At 52.1% G+C, this 20,011-nt stretch overlaps 1 protein-coding gene across 1 annotated transcript; it reads right to left on the bottom strand.

The window, feature by feature from the left end:
• Window positions 1–210: 210 nt before the first annotated feature.
• On the bottom strand, window positions 211–15,768 carry flcn (folliculin; the record flags this gene model as incomplete). The annotated part of the gene is made up of 6 exons (XM_067977688.1): window positions 15,715–15,768; window positions 12,949–13,284; window positions 8,859–9,005; window positions 7,209–7,430; window positions 1,329–1,495; window positions 211–302 (listed from the first exon to the last, which is right to left on the bottom strand). Coding segments are annotated over exons 2-6 (880 nt in total), but the record flags the coding sequence as incomplete, so codon positions are not given.
• Window positions 15,769–20,011: the final 4,243 nt, after the last annotated feature.

The following is a 20,011-nucleotide window of genomic DNA, read 5'->3' on the forward strand; positions in this document are numbered from 1 at the left end:
GAGGGAAAGAGGAGGGGGGGGAAAGTGGGACCAATTGGATCGCCCTTCCACAGAGCTAGCACGGGCGCGATGGGCCGAGCGGCCACTCTCCACGGGATAAGGTTCTGCGGGATTGTCCCCCGGCTCGGCACAGGCCAGGAATGAAGCCTGGGGCTTTCCTGGAACGCGTGGGGAGCAACCCTCCTATGGCAGGGCCTGCGGTCCTCTCACCTGCCAGTTTCTCCATCTGAACCAGGGTGTCCTCGGTGGGAGCGCCTTCCAGAAGCTTCTCTGTCAGCCGGCTGCCGCAGGCCTTCAGTAACCTGCAAGCGGGAGGAGGAGGAGGAGGAGGGGGGCGGGGGGGGAGAAAAGAGAGAGGGTTGGTGTCAGGCCCATGGAAAGAAATCCAGCCCCAGGCCCAGCTCAAAGACCAAGGCCTTGCAAAGAAATCCAGCTCCAGGCCCAAGGCCCAGGTCCACCTCCAGCCCCAAGCCCCCCCCACCCTGGGGGGGACCCATCTCCAAGCCCCCCCACCCCCGGGGGGAGACCCGTCTCAAAGCCCCCACCCCGGGGGAGACCCGTCTCCAAGCCCCCCCACCCCGGGGGAGACCCGTCTCCAGGCCCCAAGCCCCCCACCCTGGGGGGACCCGTCTCCAAGCCCCCCACCCCGGGGAGACCCGTCTCCAGGCCCCAAGCCCCCCCACCCTGGGGGGGACCCGTCTCCAAGCCCCCCACCCCCCCGGGGAGACCCGTCTCCAAGCCCCCCACCCCCCCGGGGAGACCCGTCTCCAAGCCCCCCACCCCCCCGGGGAGACCCGTCTCCAAGCCCCCCACCCCGGGGGGAGACCCGTCTCCAAGCCCCCCCCCCCCCCGGGGGAGACCCGTCTCCAAGCCCCCCACCCCGGGGGAGACCCGTCTCAAAGCCCCCCACCCCGGGGGAGACCCGTCTCAAAGCCCCCCACCCCGGGGGAGACCCGTCTCCAAGCCCCCCCCCCCCCCCCCGGGGGAGACCCGTCTCCAAGCCCCCCCCCCCCCCCGGGGGAGACCCGTCTCCAAGCCCCCCACCCCGGGGGAGACCCGTCTCCAAGCCGCCCACCCCGGGGGAGACCGTCTCCAAGCCCCCCACCCCGGGGGAGACCCGTCTCCAAGCCCCCCACCCCGGGGGAGACCCGTCTCCAAGCCCCCCACCCCGGGGGAGACCCGTCTCCAGGCCCCAAGCCCCCCCAACTCCAGGCCCCCACCCCCTCGCCCCGTAGAGGCCCTCAGCCCCCCGCCCCGTTCCAGCCGGGAACGAGGAGAGCCCTCAACAGTCGGAGGCTCCCTCCGCCCCCTGGCCCCTCCGCCCTCACCAGGCAAAGCTGGTGTGCAGCGACGCCCACAGGTTGAGATCGTTGGTCAGCGAGGGGAGCGATCGAGCCGCATTTCCGTTGCGCTGGTGCAGGAAGGCCCCCGGGGTGAAGGCCGTGTTCATCCGCTGGGCCCGCTGAGGGCAACCATACTGCTCGGCCTCGAAGACCTGCAGAGGTGAGGGGGGTGGGGAGAGAAGAGTGGGAGAGAGAGAGAGAGAGACAGTGGGTTACTGGGTCGAACACTCCCGTACATATTACATAATAACACACACACAAGAACATCAGAAATAGGAGCAGGAGTGGGCCATTCGGCCCCTCGAGCCTGCTCCCCCATTCAACCAGATCATGGCTGATCTTCGACCTCAACTCCACTTTCCCCCCCGATCCCCGTATCCCTCGATTCCCCCAGAGTTCAGCCTTGAATATCCTCAACGACTGAGCATCCACAGCCCTCTGGGGTAGAGATTTCCAAATATTCACAACCCTCTGAGTGAAGAAATTCCTCCTCATCTCAGTCTTGAATGTCCGACCCCTTATCCTGAGACTGTGCCCCCTCGTTCTAGACTCTCCAGCCAGGGGGGAAACATCCTCTCAGCATCTACCCTGTTAAACCCCCTCAGAATCTGATATGTTTCAATGAGATTACCTCTCATTCTTCGAAACTCCAGAGAGTATTGGCCCATTCTACTCAATCTCTCCTCATAGGACAACCCTCTCCTCCCAGGAATCAATTAGTGAACCTTCATTGCACCGCCTCTAAGGCAAGTATATCCTTCCTTAGATAAGAGACCAAAACTGTACACAGTACTCCAGGTGAGGTCTCACCAAAGCCCTGTACAATTGCAGTAAGACTTCCTTACTCTTGTACTCCAACCCCTACAATAAAGGCCAACGTACCATTTGCTTTCCTAATTACTTGCTGTACCTGCATGTTAACTTTCTGTGTTTCGTGTACAAGGACACCCAAATCCCTCTGAACACCAACATTTAATAGTTTCTCACCATTCAAAAAATATCCTGTTTTTCTATTCTTCCGACCAAAGTGAATAAAACTCACATTTCCCCACATTATACTCCATCTGCCACCTTCTTGCCCACTCACTTAACCTGCCCATATCCCTTTGCAGACTCTGTGTGTCCTCCTCACAGCTTACTCTCCCAACGATCACTCTCAAACGTGGATAGATGACACTCGGTCCCTTCATCTCATATTATATAACAACACTCCTGTATATATATTATATAATAACACACCGTGTGTTACTGGGTATAACACTCTTGTATATATATTATATAATAACACACTGTGTGTTACCGGGTATAACACTCCTGTATATATATTATATAATAACACACCGTGTGTTACCGGGTATAACACTCCTGTATATATATTATATAATAACACACCGTGTGTTACTGGGTATAACACTCCTGTATATATATTATATAATAACACACTGTGTTACTGGGTATAACACTCCTGTATATATATTATATAATAACACACCGTGCGTTACTGGGTATAACACTCCTGTATATATATTATATAATAAACACACCGTGCGTTACTGGGTATAACACTCCTGTATATATATTATATAATAACACACCGTGTGTTACCGGGTATAACACTCCTGTTATATATTATATAATAACACACCGTGTGTTACTGGGTATAACACTCCTGTATATATATTATATAATAACACACTGTGTTACTGGGTATAACACTCCTGTATATATATTATATAATAACACACCGTGCGTTACTGGGTATAACACTCCTGTATATATATTATATAATAACACACCGTGCGTTACTGGGTATAACACTCCTGTATATATATTATATAATAACACACTGTGTTACTGGGTATAACACTCCTGTATATATATTATATAATAACACACCGTGTGTTACTGGGTATAACACTCCTGTATATATATTATATAATAACACACCGTGTGTTACTGGGTATAACACTCCTGAAAATATATTATATAATAACACACCGTGTTACTGGGTATAACACTCCTGTATATATATTATATAATAACACACCGTGTGTTACTGGGTATAACACTCCTGTATATATATTATATAATAACACACCGTGTGTTACCGGGTATAACACTCCTGTATATATATTATATAATAACACACCGTGTGTTACTGGGTATAACACTCCTGTATATATATTATATAATAACACACCGTGTGTTACCGGGTATAACACTCCTGTATATATATTATATAATAACACACCGTGTGTTATCGGGTATAACACTCCTGTATATATATTATATAATAACACACCGTGTGTTACTGGGTATAACACTCCTGTATATATATTATATAATAACACACCGTGCGTTACCGGGTATAACACTCCTGTATATATATTATATAATAACACACCGTGTGTTACCGGGTATAACACTCCTGTATATATATTATATAATAACACACCGTGTGTTACCGGGTATAACACTCCTGTATATATATTATATAATAACACACCGTGTGTTACCGGGTATAACACTCCTGTATATATATTATATAATAACACACCGTTGTGTTACTGGGTATAACACTCCTGTATATATATTATATAATAACACACACGTGTGTTACTGGCTATAACACTCCTGTATATATATTATATAATAACACACCGTGTGTTACTGGGTATAACACTCCCGTATATATATTATATAATAACACACCGTGTGTTACTGGGTATAACACTCCCGTATATATATTATATAATAACACACGTGTGTTACTGGGTATAACACTCCTGTGTTACTGGGTATAACACTCCTGTATATATATTATATAATAACACACCGTGTGTTACTGGTATAACACTCCTGTATATATATTATATAATAACACACCCTGTGTTACTGGGTATAACACTCCTGTATATATATTATATAATAACACACCGTGTGTTACCGGGTATAACACTCCTGTATATATATTATATAATAACACACCGTGTGTTATCGGGTATAACACTCCTGTATATATATTATATAATAACACACCGTGTGTTACTGGGTATAACACTCCTGTATATATATATATAATAACACACCGTGTGTTACCGGGTATAACACTCCTGTATATATATTATATAATAACACACCGTGTGTTACTGGGTATAACACTCCTGTATATATATTATATAATAACACACCGTGTGTTACTGTGTATAACACTCCTGTATATATATTATATAATAACACACGTGTGTTACTGGGTATAACACTCCTGTATATATATTATATAATAACACACCGTGTGTTACTGGGTATAACACTCCTGTATATATATTATTATAATAACACACCGTGTGTTACTGGCTATAACACTCCTGTATATATATTTATATAATAACACACCGTGTGTACTGGGTATAAACACTCCCGTATATATATTATATAATAACACACCGTGTGTTACTGGGTATAACACTCCCCGTATATATATTATATAATAACACACGTGTGTTACTGGGTATAACACTCCTGTGTTACTGGGTATAACACTCCTGTATATATATTATATAATAACACACCGTGTGTTACTGGGTATAACACTCCTGTATATATATTATATAATAACACACCCTGTGTTACTGGGTATAACACTCCTGTATATATATTATATAATAACACACCGTGTGTTACTGGGTATAACACTCCTGTATATATATTATATAATAAACACACCCTGTGTTACTGGGTATAACACTCCTGTATATATATTATATAATAACACACCGTGTGTTACTGGTATAACACTCCCGTATATATATTATATAATAACACACCGTGTGTTACTGGGTATAACACTCCCGTATATATATTATATAATAACACACCGTGTGTTACTGGGTATAACACTCCTGTATATATATTATATAATAACACACCGTGCGTTACGGTGTATAACACTCCTGTAAAAATATTATATAATAACACACCGTGCGTTACTGGGTATAACACTCCTGTATATATATTATATAATAACACACCGTGTGTTACCGGGCATAACACTCCTGTATATATATTATATAATAACACACCGTGTGTTATCGGGTATAACGCTCCTGTATATATATTATATAATAACACACCGTGTGTTACTGGGTATAACACTCCTGTATATATATTATATAATAACACACCGTGTGTTACTGGGTATAACACTCCTGTATATATATTATATAATAACACACCGTGTGTTACCGGGTATAACACTCCTGTATATATATTATATAATAACACACCGTGTGTTACCGGGTATAACACTCCTGTATATATATTATATAATAACACACCGTGTGTTACCGGGTATAACACTCCTGTATATATATTATATAATAACACACCGTGCGTTACTGGGTATAACACTCCTGTATATATTATATAATAACACACCGTGTGTTACTGGGTATAACACTCCTGTATATATATTATATAATAACACACCGTGTGTTACTGGGTATAAACTCCTGTATATATATTATATAATAACACACCGTGTGTTACTGGGTATAACACTCCTGTATATATTATATAATAACACACCGTGTGTTACTGGGTATAACACTCCTGTATATATATTATATAATAACACACCGTGTGTTTACTGGGTATAACACTCCTGTATATATATTATATAATAACACACCGTGTGTTACTGGGTATAACACTCCTGTATATATTATATAATAACACACCGTGTGTTACCGGGTATAACACTCCTGTATATATATTATATAATAACACACCGTGCGTTACTGGGTATAACACTCCTGTATATATATTATATAATAATACACCGTGTGTTACCGGGTATAACACTCCTGTATATATATTATATAATAACACACCGTGTGTTACTGGGTATAACACTCCTGTATATATATTATATAATAACACACCGTGTGTTACTGGGTATAACACTCCTGTATATATATTATATAATAACACACCGTGTGTTACTGGGTATAACACTCCTGTATATATATTATATAATAACACACCGTGTGTTACTGGGTATAACACTCCTGTATATATATTATATAATAACACACCGTGTGTTACTGGGTATAACACTCCTGTATATATATTATATAATAACACACTGTGTTACTGGGTATAACACTCCTGTATATATATTATATAATAACACACCGTGTGTTACTGGGTATAACACTCCTGTATATATATTATATAATAACACACCGTGTGTTACTGGGTATAACACTCCTGTATCTATATTATACAATAACACACTGTGTGTTACTGGGTATAACACTCCTGTATATATATTATATAATAACACACCGTGTGTTACTGGGTATAACACTCCTGTATATATATTATATAATAACACACCGTGTGTTAATGGGGATAACACTCCTGGATATATATTATATAATAACACACCGTGTGTTACTGGGTATAACACTCCTGTATATATATTATATAATAACACACCGTGTGTTACTGGGTATAACACTCCTGTATATATATTATATAATAACACACCGTGTGTTACTGGGTATAACACTCCTGTATATATATTATATAATAACACACCGTGTGTTACTGGGTATAACACTCCTGTATATATATTATATAATAACACACTGTGTTACTGGGTATAACACTCCTGTATATATATTATATAATAACACACCGTGTGTTACTGGGTATAACACTCCTGTATATATATTATATAATAACACACCGTGTGTTACTGGGTATAACACTCCTGTATATATTCTCTGGAGGGTCACTGGGCACTGACACTGCCGTGTGACCTGGGCACTGCCTGAGGTTTGGGTTTAGGATGCCCACCTTCATGGCGTTGCCCTGCAGCTCATCAATGATCCCACGGATTGTGCTGAAGAGGAAGGGCCAGGAGTTGATGAGGTAGATTCTGTCCATCATGACGACAATCATGCTGTACCAGCGCTGGAATCCACGGGCGAGGCTGTCCTTGATAAAGAACGTGTGGCTGAAGACAAATCCATGCTGCTCATCACCGAAGAAGATGGGACCCTCTCGGCCCGGGCACACCTGTGGGGCGAGCACAGGGAGAGAGTCGACACACTCCCGGGATCCAGCAGGGAGCTCCCAATCCCACCATGTCCCTCAATCCCATTTACTCCCCAATCCCTCAATCCCTCAATCCCACACCTATCCACCTTCTCCCCAATCCCTCAATCCACACCGACCCACCTTCTCCCCAATCCCTCAATCCCACACCGACCCACTTTCTCCCCAATCCCTCAATCCCACACCTACCCACCTTCTCCCCAATCCCTCAATCCCACACCTACCCACCTTCTCCCCAATCCCTCAATCCCACACCTACCCACCTTCTCCCCAATCCCTCAATCCCACACCGACCCACCTTCTCCCCAATCCCTCAATCCCACACCTACCCACCTTCTCCCCAATCCCTCAATCCCACACCGACCCACCTTCTCCCCAATCCCTCAATCCCACACCTCCCCACCTTCTCCCCAATCCCTCAATCCCACACCTACCCACCTTCTCCCCAATCCCTCAATCCCACACCGACCCACCTTCTCCCCAATCCCTCAATCCCACCTACCCACCTTCTCCCCAATCCCTCAATCCCACCTACCCACCTTCTCCCCAATCCCTCAATCCCACACCAACCCACCTTCTCCCCAATCCCTCAACCCCACACCTCCCCACCTTCTCCCCAATCCCTCAATCCCACACCAACCCATCTTCTCCCCAATCCCTCAATCCCACACCTCCCCACCTTCTCCCCAATCCCTCAATCCCACACCTACCCACCTTCTCCCCAATCCCTCAATCCCACACCTCCCCACCTTCTCCCCAATCCCACACCTCCCCACCTTCTCCCCAATCCCTCAATCCCACCTACCCACCTTCTCCCCGTATCCCTCAATCCCACCTTCTCCCCAATCCCTCAATCCCACCTACCCACCTTCTCCCCAATCCCTCAATCCCACACCGACCCACCTTCTCCCCAATCCCTCAATCCCACACCTACCCACCTTCTCCCCAATCCCTCAATCCCACACCTACCCATCTTCTCCCCAATCCCTCAACCCCACACCTCCCCACCTTCTCCCCAATCCCTCAATCCCACACCAACCCATCTTCTCCCCAATCCCTCAATCCCACACCTCCCCACCTTCTCCCCAATCCCTCAATCCCACACCTACCCACCTTCTCCCCAATCCCTCAATCCCACACCTCCCCACCTTCTCCCCAATCCCACACCTCCCCACCTTCTCCCCAATCCCTCAATCCCACCTACCCACCTTCTCCCCGTATCCCTCAATCCCACCTTCTCCCCAATCCCTCAATCCCACCTACCCACCTTCTCCCCAATCCCTCAATCCCACCTACCCACCTTCTCCCCAATCCCTCAATCTTATTCCAACCCCCCCGTCCGCCTCAGTAACCCCTCACCGCCACAACACCGGAGCCCCCCACACTCACCTCACAGCTGAGACTGCGCACACAGGCCTGCCTCACAATGCTGAATAGCTGCGGGTGGCCGGGGTGCTGTTGGCTCACGTACTCGATGGAGGCCTCCTTGTCGGAGCTGATGTACCCAGGATGGCCGAGGGAGAGCGAGCGGCAGCCCTGAGGGAATCAAAAAGCACAGGACAACCAAATGTCAGATATCTCCCTGAGAGACAGGGGACTGAGAGACACCAGTCAGTGTACAGATATCTCCCTGAGAGAGAGGGGACTGAGAGACACCAGTCAGTGTACAGATATCTCCCTGAGAGAGAGGGACTGAGAGACACCAGTCAGTGTACAGATATCTCCCTGAGAGAGAGGGGACTGAGAGACACCAGTCAGTGTATAGATATCTCCCTGAGAGAGAGGGGACTGAGAGACACCAGTCAGTGTACAGATATCTCCCTGAGAGAGAGGGACTGAGAGACACCAGTCAGTGTACAGATATCTCCCTGAGAGAGAGGGACTGAGAGACACCAGTCAGTGTACAGATATCTCCCTGAGAGAGAGGGGACTGAGAGACACCAGTCAGTGTACAGATATCTCCCTGAGAGAGAGGGGACTGAGAGACACCAGTCAGTGTACAGATATCACCCTGAGAGAGAGGGGACTGAGAGACACCAGTCAGTGTACAGATATCTCTCTGAGGGAGAGGGGACTGAGAGACACCAGTCAGTGTACAGATATCTCCCTGAGAGAGAGGGGACTGAGAGACACCAGTCAGTGTACAGATATCTCCCTGAGAGAGAGGGGACTGAGAGACACCAGTCAGTGTACAGATATCTCACTGAGAGAGAGGGACTGAGAGACACCAGTCAGTGTACAGATATCTCCCTGAGAGAGAGGGGACTGAGAGACACCAGTCAGTGTACAGATATCTCCCTGAGAGAGAGGGGACTGAGAGACACCAGTCAGTGTACAGATATCTCCCTGAGAGAGAGGGGACTGAGAGACACCAGTCATTGTACAGATATCTCCCTGAGAGAGGGGACTGAGAGACACCAGTCAGTGTACAGATATCTCCCTGAGAGAGAGGGGACTGAGGGTTCCCTCCCAGTCGGGGAACACTTCAGCAGTCATGGACATTCATCCACCGACCTTCGGGTAAGCGTACTCCAAGGCGGCCTTCGAGACACACGACAACGCAAAATCGTCGAGCAGAAATTGATAGCCAAGTTCCGCACCCATGAGGACGGCCTCAACCGGGACCTTGGGTTCATGTCACGCTACACGTTACCCCACCAGCGAACAAATGTTATCTGTTTTTAATATAATGGGTCATTTGCTGGCTCTCTCTGCCTTCCGGATGTTTCTGCCTCTCTCTCTGTTTTTTTTTCTCCTTTTTTTTCTCTGTTTTTTTCCCTGTTTGTTTTTTTGTTGAATGTGTATTCGGGGGTTCTGCAGATGACACCTCTCTGTCTGAACACGGTGATTGCCTTGGCAACGGGCAGTTGCAGAGGCAGTCTGTAAACACCATGTATTATTCAATATGTATAAATGCGTAGGCTTCAAGGAGATCTTGAAACATTTACCTGAGGAAGGAGAAAATCTCCGAAAGCTTGTGAATTTAAGATAAAATTGCTGGACTATAACTTGGTGTTGTAAAATTGTTTACAATTGAGAGAGAGGGGACTGAGACACCAGTCAGTGTACAGATATCTCCCTGAGAGAGAGGGACTGAGAGACACCAGTCAGTGTACAGATATCTCCCTGAGAGAGAGGGACTGAGAGACACCAGTCAGTGTACAGATATCTCCCTGAGAGAGAGGGGACTGAGAGACACCAGTCAGTGTACAGATATCTCCCTGAGAGAGAGGGACTGAGAGACACCAGTCAGTGTACAGATATCTCCCTGAGAGAGAGGGACTGAGAGACACCAGTCAGTGTACAGATATCTCCCTGAGAGAGAGGGGACTGAGAGACACCAGTCAGTGTGCAGATATCTCCCTGAGAGAGAGGGGACTGAGAGACACCAGTCAGTGTGCAGATATCTCCCTGAGAGAGAGGGGACTGAGAGACACCAGTCAGTGTACAGATATCTCCCTGAGAGAGAGGGGATTGAGAGACACCAGTCAGTGTACAGATATCTCCCTGAGAGAGAGGGACTGAGAGACACCAGTCAGTGTACAGATATCTCCCTGAGAGAGAGGGACTGAGAGACACCAGTCAGTGTACAGATATCTCCCTGAGAGGGACTGAGAGACACCAGTCAGTGTACAGATATCTCCCTGAGAGAGAGGGGACTGAGAGACACCAGTCAGTGTACAGATATCTCCCTGAGAGAGAGGGACTGAGAGACACCAGTCAGTGTACAGATATCTCCCTGAGAGGGACTGAGAGACACCAGTCAGTGTAGATATCTCCCTGAGAGAGAGGGACTGAGAGACACCAGTCAGTGTACAGATATCTCCCTGAGAGAGAGGGGACTGAGAGACACCAGTCAGTGTACAGATATCTCCCTGAGAGAGAGGGGACTGAGAGACACCAGTCAGTGTACAGATATCTCCCTGAGAGAGAGGGGACTGAGAGACACCAGTCAGTGTACAGATATCTCCCTGAGAGACAGGGGACTGAGAGACACCAGTCAGTGTACAGATATCTCCCTGAGAGAGAGGGGACTGAGAGACACCAGTCAGTGTACAGATATCTCCCTGAGAGAGAGGGGACTGAGAGACACCAGTCAGTGTACAGATATCACCCTGAGAGAGAGGGACTGAGAGACACCAGTCAGTGTACAGATATCTCCCTGAGAGAGAGGGGACTGAGTGACACCAGTCAGTGTACAGATATCTCCCTGAGAGAGAGGGGACTGAGAGACACCAGTCAGTGTACAGATATCTCCCTGAGAGAGAGGGACTGAGAGACACCAGTCAGTGTACAGATATCTCCCTGAGAGAGAGAGGGGACTGACAGACACAAGTCAGTGTACAGATATCTCCCTGAGAGAGAGGGGACTGAGAGACACCAGTCAGTGTACAGATATCTCCCTGAGAGAGGGACTGAGAGACACCAGTCAGTGTACAGATATCTCCCTGAGAGAGAGAGGGGACTGAGAGACACCAGTCAGTGTACAGATATCTCCCTGAGAGAGAGGGACTGAGAGACACCAGTCAGTGTACAGATATCTCCCTGAGAGAGGGGACTGAGAGACACCAGTCAGTGTACAGATATCTCCCTGAGAGAGAGGGGACTGAGAGACACCAGTCAGTGTGCAGATATCTCCCTGAGAGAGGGGACTGAGAGACACCAGTCAGTGTACAGATATCTCCCTGAGAGAGAGGGGACTGAGAGACACCAGTCAGTGTGCAGATATCTCCCTAAGAGAGAGGGACTGAGAGACACCAGTCAGTGTACAGATATCTCCCTGAGAGAGAGGGGACTGAGAGACACCAGTCAGTGTACAGATATCTCCCTGAGAGAGAGGGGACTGAGAGACACCAGTCAGTGTACAGATATCTCCCTGAGAGGGGACTGAGAGACACCAGTCAGTGTACAGATATCTCCCTGAGAGAGAGGGGACTGAGAGACACCAGTCAGTGTACAGATATCTCCCTGAGAGAGAGGGGACTGAGAGACACCAGTCAGTGTACAGATATCTCCCTGAGAGAGAGGGGACTGAGAGACACCAGTCAGTGTACAGATATCTCCCTGAGAGAGAGGGGACTGAGAGACACCAGTCAGTGTACAGATATCTCCCTGAGAGAGAGGGGACTGAGAGACACCAGTCAGTGTACAGATATCTCCCTGAGAGAGAGGGGACTGAGAGACACCAGTCAGTGTACAGATATCTCCCTGAGAGAGAGGGGACTGAGAGACACCAGTCAGTGTACAGATATCTCCCTGAGAGAGGGGACTGAGAGACACCAGTCAGTGTACAGATATCTCCCTGAGAGAGAGGGGACTGAGAGACACCAGTCAGTGTACAGATATCTCCCTGAGGGAGCCCTCTGCGACGGAGGGGATCGGTGGGCTCGGAGGGGCGGGGTGGGGGGGCCAGGCTCCCGATTAACCCGGGGATCTCTCCAACCACCCACTCCCCCCCAAACCCCCCGTCACCACTCACCTCGCACATGTCCGATTTCTTGGGTCCGGGGCTGCCCGCGTCCTCCCCGTTGCCCTCCGAGGGGCTGCGGGGACGGAGGCCGGGGCCCATCTGGATTCCCCCCTCCTCGTCCTCGCCGGGGCCCGGCCCCTGCCCCTGCCCCTCGGCCTCGGCCGCCCCCTGAGGCACGGGGGAGTGCAGGGCCTGGGTGCAGAAGAGCGTGCGTGGGCCGTGGAGCTCGCAGAAGTGGCAGAGCGCCACGATGGCGTTCATGGCGGGCGGGTCGGGGGCCGACGCCCGTCTCCCTCACCTCGGCCCGGACTCCGCAGCAGACTGGCAGAGGCAGAAATAAAATCCCTGCGACGGGAAAGATACACGTGCAATTATACAGGGGCGGACGATCGGGAGGGAGCGCCGCGCTGTCGGAGGGTCAGTACCGAGGGAGCGCCGCACTGTCGGAGGGTCAGTACTGAGGGAGCCCCGCACTGTCGGAGGGTCAGTACTGAGGGAGTGCTGCACTGTCGGAGGGTCAGTACCGAGGGAGCGCCGCACTGTCGGAGGGTCAGTACTGAGGGAGTGCTGCACTGTCGGAGGGTCAGTACTGAGGGAGCTCCGCACTGTCGGAGGGTCGGTACTGAGGGAGCGCTGCACTGTCGGAGGGTCAGTACTGAGGGAGTGCTGCACTGTCGGAGGGTCAGTACTGAGGGAGCGCTGCACTGTCGGAGGGTCGGTCCTGAGGGAGCGCCGCACTGTCGGAGGGTCGGTACTGAGGGAGCGCCGCACTGTCGGAGGGTCAGTACTGAGGGAGGGCCACACGGTCGGAGGGTCGGTACTGAGGGAGGGCCGCACGGTCGGAGGGTCGGTACTGAGGGAGCGCCGCACTGTCGGAGGGTCAGTACTGAGGGAGCGCCGCACTGTCGGAGGGTCAGTACTGAGGGAGCGCCGCACTGTCGGAGGGTCAGTACTGAGGGAGGGCCACACGGTCGGAGGGTCGGTACTGAGGGAGGGCCGCACGGTCGGAGGGTCGGTACTGAGGGAGCGCCGCACTGTCGGAGGGTCAGTACTGAGGGAGCGCCGCACTGTCGGAGGGTCAGTACTGAGGGAGCGCCGCACTGTCGGAGGGTCAGTACTGAGGGAGCGCTGCACTGTCGGAGGGTCAGTACGGAGGGAGCTCCGCACTGTCGGAGGGTCAGTACCGAGGGAGCGCCGCACTGTCGGAGGGTCAGTCCCGAGGGAGCTCCGCACTGTCGGAGGGTCGGTACTGAGGGAGCTCCGCACTGTCGGAGGGTCGGTACTGAGGGAGCTCCGCACTGTCGGAGGGTCAGCACTGAGGGAGCGCCGCACTGTCGGAGGGTCGGTACTGAGGGAGCTCCGCACTGTCGGAGGGTCGGTACTGAGGGAGCGCCGCACTGTCGGAGGGTCAGTACTGAGGGAGCGCCGCACTGTCAGAGGGTCAGTACTGAGGGAGGGCCGCACTGTCGGAGGGTCAGTACTGAGGGAGGGCCGCACTGTCGGAGGGTCAGTACTGAGGGAGCTCCGCACTGTCGGAGGGTCAGTACTGAGGGAGCGCCGGACTCTCGGAGGGTCGGTACCGAGGGAGCGCCGGACTCTCGGAGGGTCAGTACTGAGGGAGTGCCGGACTCTCGGAGGGTCAGTACTGAGGGAGTGCCGGACTCTCGGAGGGTCAGTACTGAGGGAGTGCCGGACTCTCGGAGGGTCGGTACCAAGGGAGCGCCGGACTCTCGGAGGGTCACAGGAGCGGAAAACTGACCCCAGGCCACAGAAGGAGCCATTCGGACAGGAGACCAGAAGGAGGAGAGGGAGAGGGAGCGGGACGGGTGGTTTTAGGGAGGGGATACCAGAGCGCAGGGCCCGGGCGTCTGAAGGCACGGCCGCCAACGGTGGGGGGGCGGAGGGAGACGCACGAGAGACCCCATCATCTCGGGTGAGCTCCCAGGCGTTGAGCGCCGGTGGGGCAATTCGACCTGAGGGGGCATCGCGGCCCTGTCCTCGCCGACTGACGCGTGGGCCCTGGGCCCGTTCCTGCCGGGGAGTCAGCGGGGGGCCGCGGTCAGGAGCTGCGGGGGGCCGCGGTCAGGAGCTGCGGGGGGCCGCGGTCAGGAGCTGCGGGGGGCCGCGGTCAGGAGCGGGGGCCCTGCCCCAAATCCCACCCCTCAAAACCCACCCAGGCCTCTCCCTCTCCATTTCCACCTCACCCTCACCAACTCTCTCCTTCTCTGTCTCCCTCTCCCTCCCACCCTGGGAGACCCTCAACCTTCCCTCCACCCTGGGGGAGACCCTCTAACCCTCCCTCCACCCTGAGGGAGACCCTCTAACCTTCCCTCCACCCTGGGGAGAACCTCCAACCCTCCTCCCTCCACCCTGAGGGAGACCCTCTCACCTTCCCTCCACCCTGGGGGAGACCCTCGAACCCTCCCTCCCTCCACCCTGGGGGAGACCCTCGAACCCTCCCTCCCTCCACCCTGGGGGAGACCCTCGAACCCTCCCTCCCTCCACCCTGGGGGAGACCCTCAAACCCTCCTTCCCTCCACCCTGGGGGAGACCCTCTAACCCTCCCTCCCTCCCTCCATCCACCCTGAGGGAGACCCTCTAACCCTCCCTCCACCCTGAGGGAGACCCTCTAACCTTCCCTCCTCCCTGAGGGAGACCCTCTAACCCTCCTCCCTCCACCCTGAGGGAGACCCTCTAACCCTCCACCCTGAGGGAGACCCTCTAACCCTCCACCCTGAGGGAGACCCTCCTCCTGCTGGCGCGGGAAATCCTCACCCGCCGCCACAATGTTGCAGTTCCAGCCGTTGTGACGTCACCAGAAACTGTCACAGCCGCCGGGCGAGTCCATTCCAGCAGAGGGCAGAGATGGGGGGGTGTTGGGAGAGACCAAACATTAAAAAAAACCAAAGCCACCTCCCCCCCACTGCACCCAGGAGGTGCAGACTTTGAATAGGGATTGGGGGGTGCAAAGACAGAGAGTGAGGGAAGGAAAGAGGGGAGACAGCCTCCGGAATAGGGCACATTCAAGATCAAACTCCCCCCCCTCACTATTCCAGGAGTGGTAGCTCCCTCCAGTCAGGGGAACCCCACCTACTTCCGGGTTTGAACCATTCAGTGAGACAGGGAGGGGGGATATCTGGAGGGGAGTGAGTGGAGACCCTCAAACCCTCCCTCCAACCCTGAGGGAGACCCTCCAACCCTGGGGAGACCCTCCAACCCTCCCTCCAACCCTGGAGAGACCCTCCAACCCTCCCTCCACCCTGAGGGAGACCCTCCAACCCTCCCTCCCACCCTGAGGAGACCCTCCAACCCTCCCTCCAACCCTGAGGGAGACCCTCCAACCCTCCCTCCAACCCTGGGGAGACCCTCCAACCCTCCCTCCAACCCTGGGGAGACCCTCCAACACTCCCTCCAACCCTGGGGAGACCCTCCAACCCTCCCTCCAACCCTGGGGAGACCCTCCAACCCTCCCTCCACCCTGAGGGAGACCCTCCAACCCTCCCTCCAACCCTGGGGAGACCCTCCAACCCTCCCTCCAACCCTGGGGAGACCCTCCAACCCTCCCTCCAACCCTGGGGAGACCCTCCAACCCTCCCTCCAACCCTGGGGAGACCCTCCAACCCTCCCTCCAACCCTGGGGAGACCCTCCAACCCTCCCTCCAACCCTGGGGAGACCCTCTAACCCTGGGGAGACCCTCCACCCTGAGGGAGACCCTCAAACCCTCCCTCCAACCCTGGGGAGACCCTCTAACCCTCCCTCCACCCTGAGGGAGACCCTCCAACCCTCCCACCCTCCCTCCCACCTCTCTCCACCCTGGGGAGACCCTCCAACCCTGGGGAGACCCTCCAACCCTCCTCCCTCCAACCCTGGGGAGACCCTCAAACCCTGGGGAGACCCTCTAACCCTCCCTCCCTCCACCCTGGGGAGACCCTCCAACCCTCCCTCCTCCCTCTCTCCACCCTGGGGAGACCCTCTAACCCTCCCTCCCTCCACCCTGGGGAGACCCTCCAACTCTCCCTCCTCCCTCCCTCCCTCCACCCTGGGAAGACCCTCTAACCCTCCCTCCTCCCTCCCTCCACCCTGGGGAGACCCTCTAACCCTCCCTCCTCCCTCCCTCCACCCTGGGGAGACCCTCTAACCCTCCCTCCTCCCTCCCTCCACCCTGGGGAGACCCTCTAACACTCCCTCCTCCCTCCCTCCACCCTGGGGAGACCCTCTAACACTCCCTCATCGGCGGAGACACGGACTCCTGTACCCACCCACCCCCCCCCGTGAAAGTAAGAAATCCTCCAGCGACAATTTCGGGAACATACACGAGAGGGCGCGACTCGAAAAGGGGGACAGGAACGGAGAGAAATAGGAGCAAGAGAAGGCCATTCGGCCCCTCGGGGGCCTGCTCCCCCATTCAAAATGATCATGGCCGATCGTCCAACTCAGTCCCCTGTTCCCGCTTTTTCCCCATATCCCTTGATCCCTTTAGCATTGAGAAATATATCTATCTCCTTCTTGACTTGACCTCCACTGCCTTCTGTGGTAGAGAATTCCACAGGTTCACCACCCTCTGAGTGAAGACATTTCTCCTCATCTCACTCCTAAATGTCCTACCCCGTATCCTGAGACTGTGACCCCCTGGTTCTGGACTCCCCCAGCCATCGGGAACATCCTCCCTGCATCCAGTCTGTCTAGTCCTGTTAGAATTTTAGATGTTTCGATGAGATCCCCTCTCATTCTTCTAAACTCTAGTGAATACAGGCCGAGTCGACCCAATCTCTCCTCGTACGTCAGTCCTGCCATCCCAGGAATCAGTCTGGTGAACCTTCGTTGCACTCCCTCCATGGCAAGGACATCCTTCCTCAGATAAGGAGACCAAAACTGCACACAATACTCCAGGTAAAGGGGGTACAGGAACAGAGAGATCTGGGGTAAATGTGCTCAGATCGTTGAAGATGGCTGGGCAGGTTGAGAACGTGGTTAAAAAAGCATACGGGATCCTGGGCTTTATAAATAGAGGCACAGAGTACAAAAGTAAGGAAGTCATGATGAACCTTTATAAAACACTGGGTTCGACCACAACTGGAGTATTGGGTCCAGTTCTGGGCACCGCACTTTAGGAAAGATGTGAAGGCCTTAGAGAGGGTGCAGAGGAGATTTACTAGAATGGTTCCAGGGATGAGGGACTTTAGTTACGTGGATAGACTGGAGAAGCTGGGATTGTTCTCCTTGGAACAGAGACGGTTGTGAGGAGATTTGATCGAGGTGTTCAAAATCATGAAGGGTCCAGACAGAGTAGATAGAGAGAAACTGTTCCCATTGGAGGAAGGGTCAAGAACCAGAGGACATAGATTTAAGGTGATTGGCAAAAGAACCAAAGGTGAGATGAGGAGAAACTTTTTTACCCAGCGAGTGGTTAGGATCTGGAATGCACTGCCCGAGGGGGTGGTGGAGGCAGATTCAATCATGGCCTTCAACAGGGAACTGGATAAGGACTTGAAGGGAAAAAATTTGCAGGGCTACGGGGAGAGGGCAGGGGGAGTGGGACTGGCCGGATTGCTCTTGCACAGAGCCGGCACGGACTCGATGGGTCGAATGGCCTCCCTCCGTGCTGTAACCTTTCCATGATTCGATCATTATGCTCTGTTAAGCTAACGTGATTCCAACATTGAAAAATGGGGATAGAACAGGTCCAGGGAACTGTAGACCAGTTAGCTTAATGTCGGTGGTAGCAACCGAATGGAATCTTCACTCAGACTGGGAACAGAAATTGAAAATATAATAATCGTCAGCACGGATTTCAGAAAGGGAAGGTCATGCCTGAGCCAATCTTATTCAATTTTTTTTTATTCGTCCGTGGGATGCGGGCGTCGCTGGCGAGGCCGGCATTTATTGCCCGTCCCTAATTGCCCCTTGAGAAGGTGGTGGTGAGCCGCCTTCTTGAACCGCTGCAGTCCGTGTGGTGACGGTTCTCCCACAGTGCTGTTAGGAAGGGAGTTCCAGGATTTTGACCCAGCGACGATGAAGGAAAGGCCGATATATTTCCAAGTCGGGATGGTGTGTGACTCGGAGGGGAATGTGCAGGTGGTGTTGTCCCCATGTGCCTGCTGCCCTTGTCCTTCTAGGTGGGAGAGGTCGCGGGTTTGGGAGGTGCTGTCGAAGAAGCCTTGGCGAGTTGCTGCAGTGCATCCTGTGGATGGTCCACACTGCAGCCACGGTGCGCCGGTGGTGAAGGGAGTGAATGTTTAGGGTGGTGGATGGGGTGCCAATCAAGCGGGCTGCTTTGCCCTGGATGGTGTCGAGCTTCTCGAGTGTTGTTGGAGCTGCACTCATCCAGGCAAGTGGAGAGTATTCCATCACACTCCTGACTTGTGCCTTGTAGATGGTGGAAAGGCTTTGGGGAGTCAGGAGGTGAGTCACTCGCCGCAGAATACCCAGCCTCTGACCTGCTCTTGTAGCCACAGTATTTATATGGCTGGTCCAGTTAAGTTTCTGGTCAATGGTGACCCCCAGGATGTTGATGGTGGGGGATTCGGCGATGGTAATGCCGTTGAATGTCAAGGGGAGGTGGTTAGACTCTCTCTTGTTGGAGATGGTCATTGCCTGGCACTTATCTGGCGCGAATGTTACTTGCCACTTATGAGCCCAAGCCTGGATGTTGTCCAGGTCTTGCTGCATGCGGGCTCGGACTGCTTCATTATCTGAGGGGTTGCGAATGGAACTGAACACTGTGCAATCATCAACGAACATCCCCATTTCTGACCTTATGATGGAGGGAAGGTCATTGATGAAGCAGCTGAAGATGGTTGGGCCTAGGACACTGCCCTGAGGAACTCCTGCAGCAATGTCCTGGGGCTGAGATGATTGGCCTCCAACAACCACTACCATCTTCCTTTGTGCTAGGTATGACTCCAGCCACTGCAGAGTTTTCCCCCTGATTCCCATTGACTTCAATTTTACTAGGGCTCCTTGGTGCCACACTCGGTCAAATGCTGCCTTGATGTCAAGGGCAGTCTCTCTCACCTCACCTCTGGAATTCAGCTCTTTTGTCCATGTTTGGACCAAGGCTGTAATGAGGTC

Source organism: Heptranchias perlo, unplaced genomic scaffold (assembly GCF_035084215.1).
Source record: "Heptranchias perlo isolate sHepPer1 unplaced genomic scaffold, sHepPer1.hap1 HAP1_SCAFFOLD_1673, whole genome shotgun sequence".
NCBI lineage: Eukaryota > Metazoa > Chordata > Chondrichthyes > Hexanchiformes > Hexanchidae > Heptranchias > Heptranchias perlo.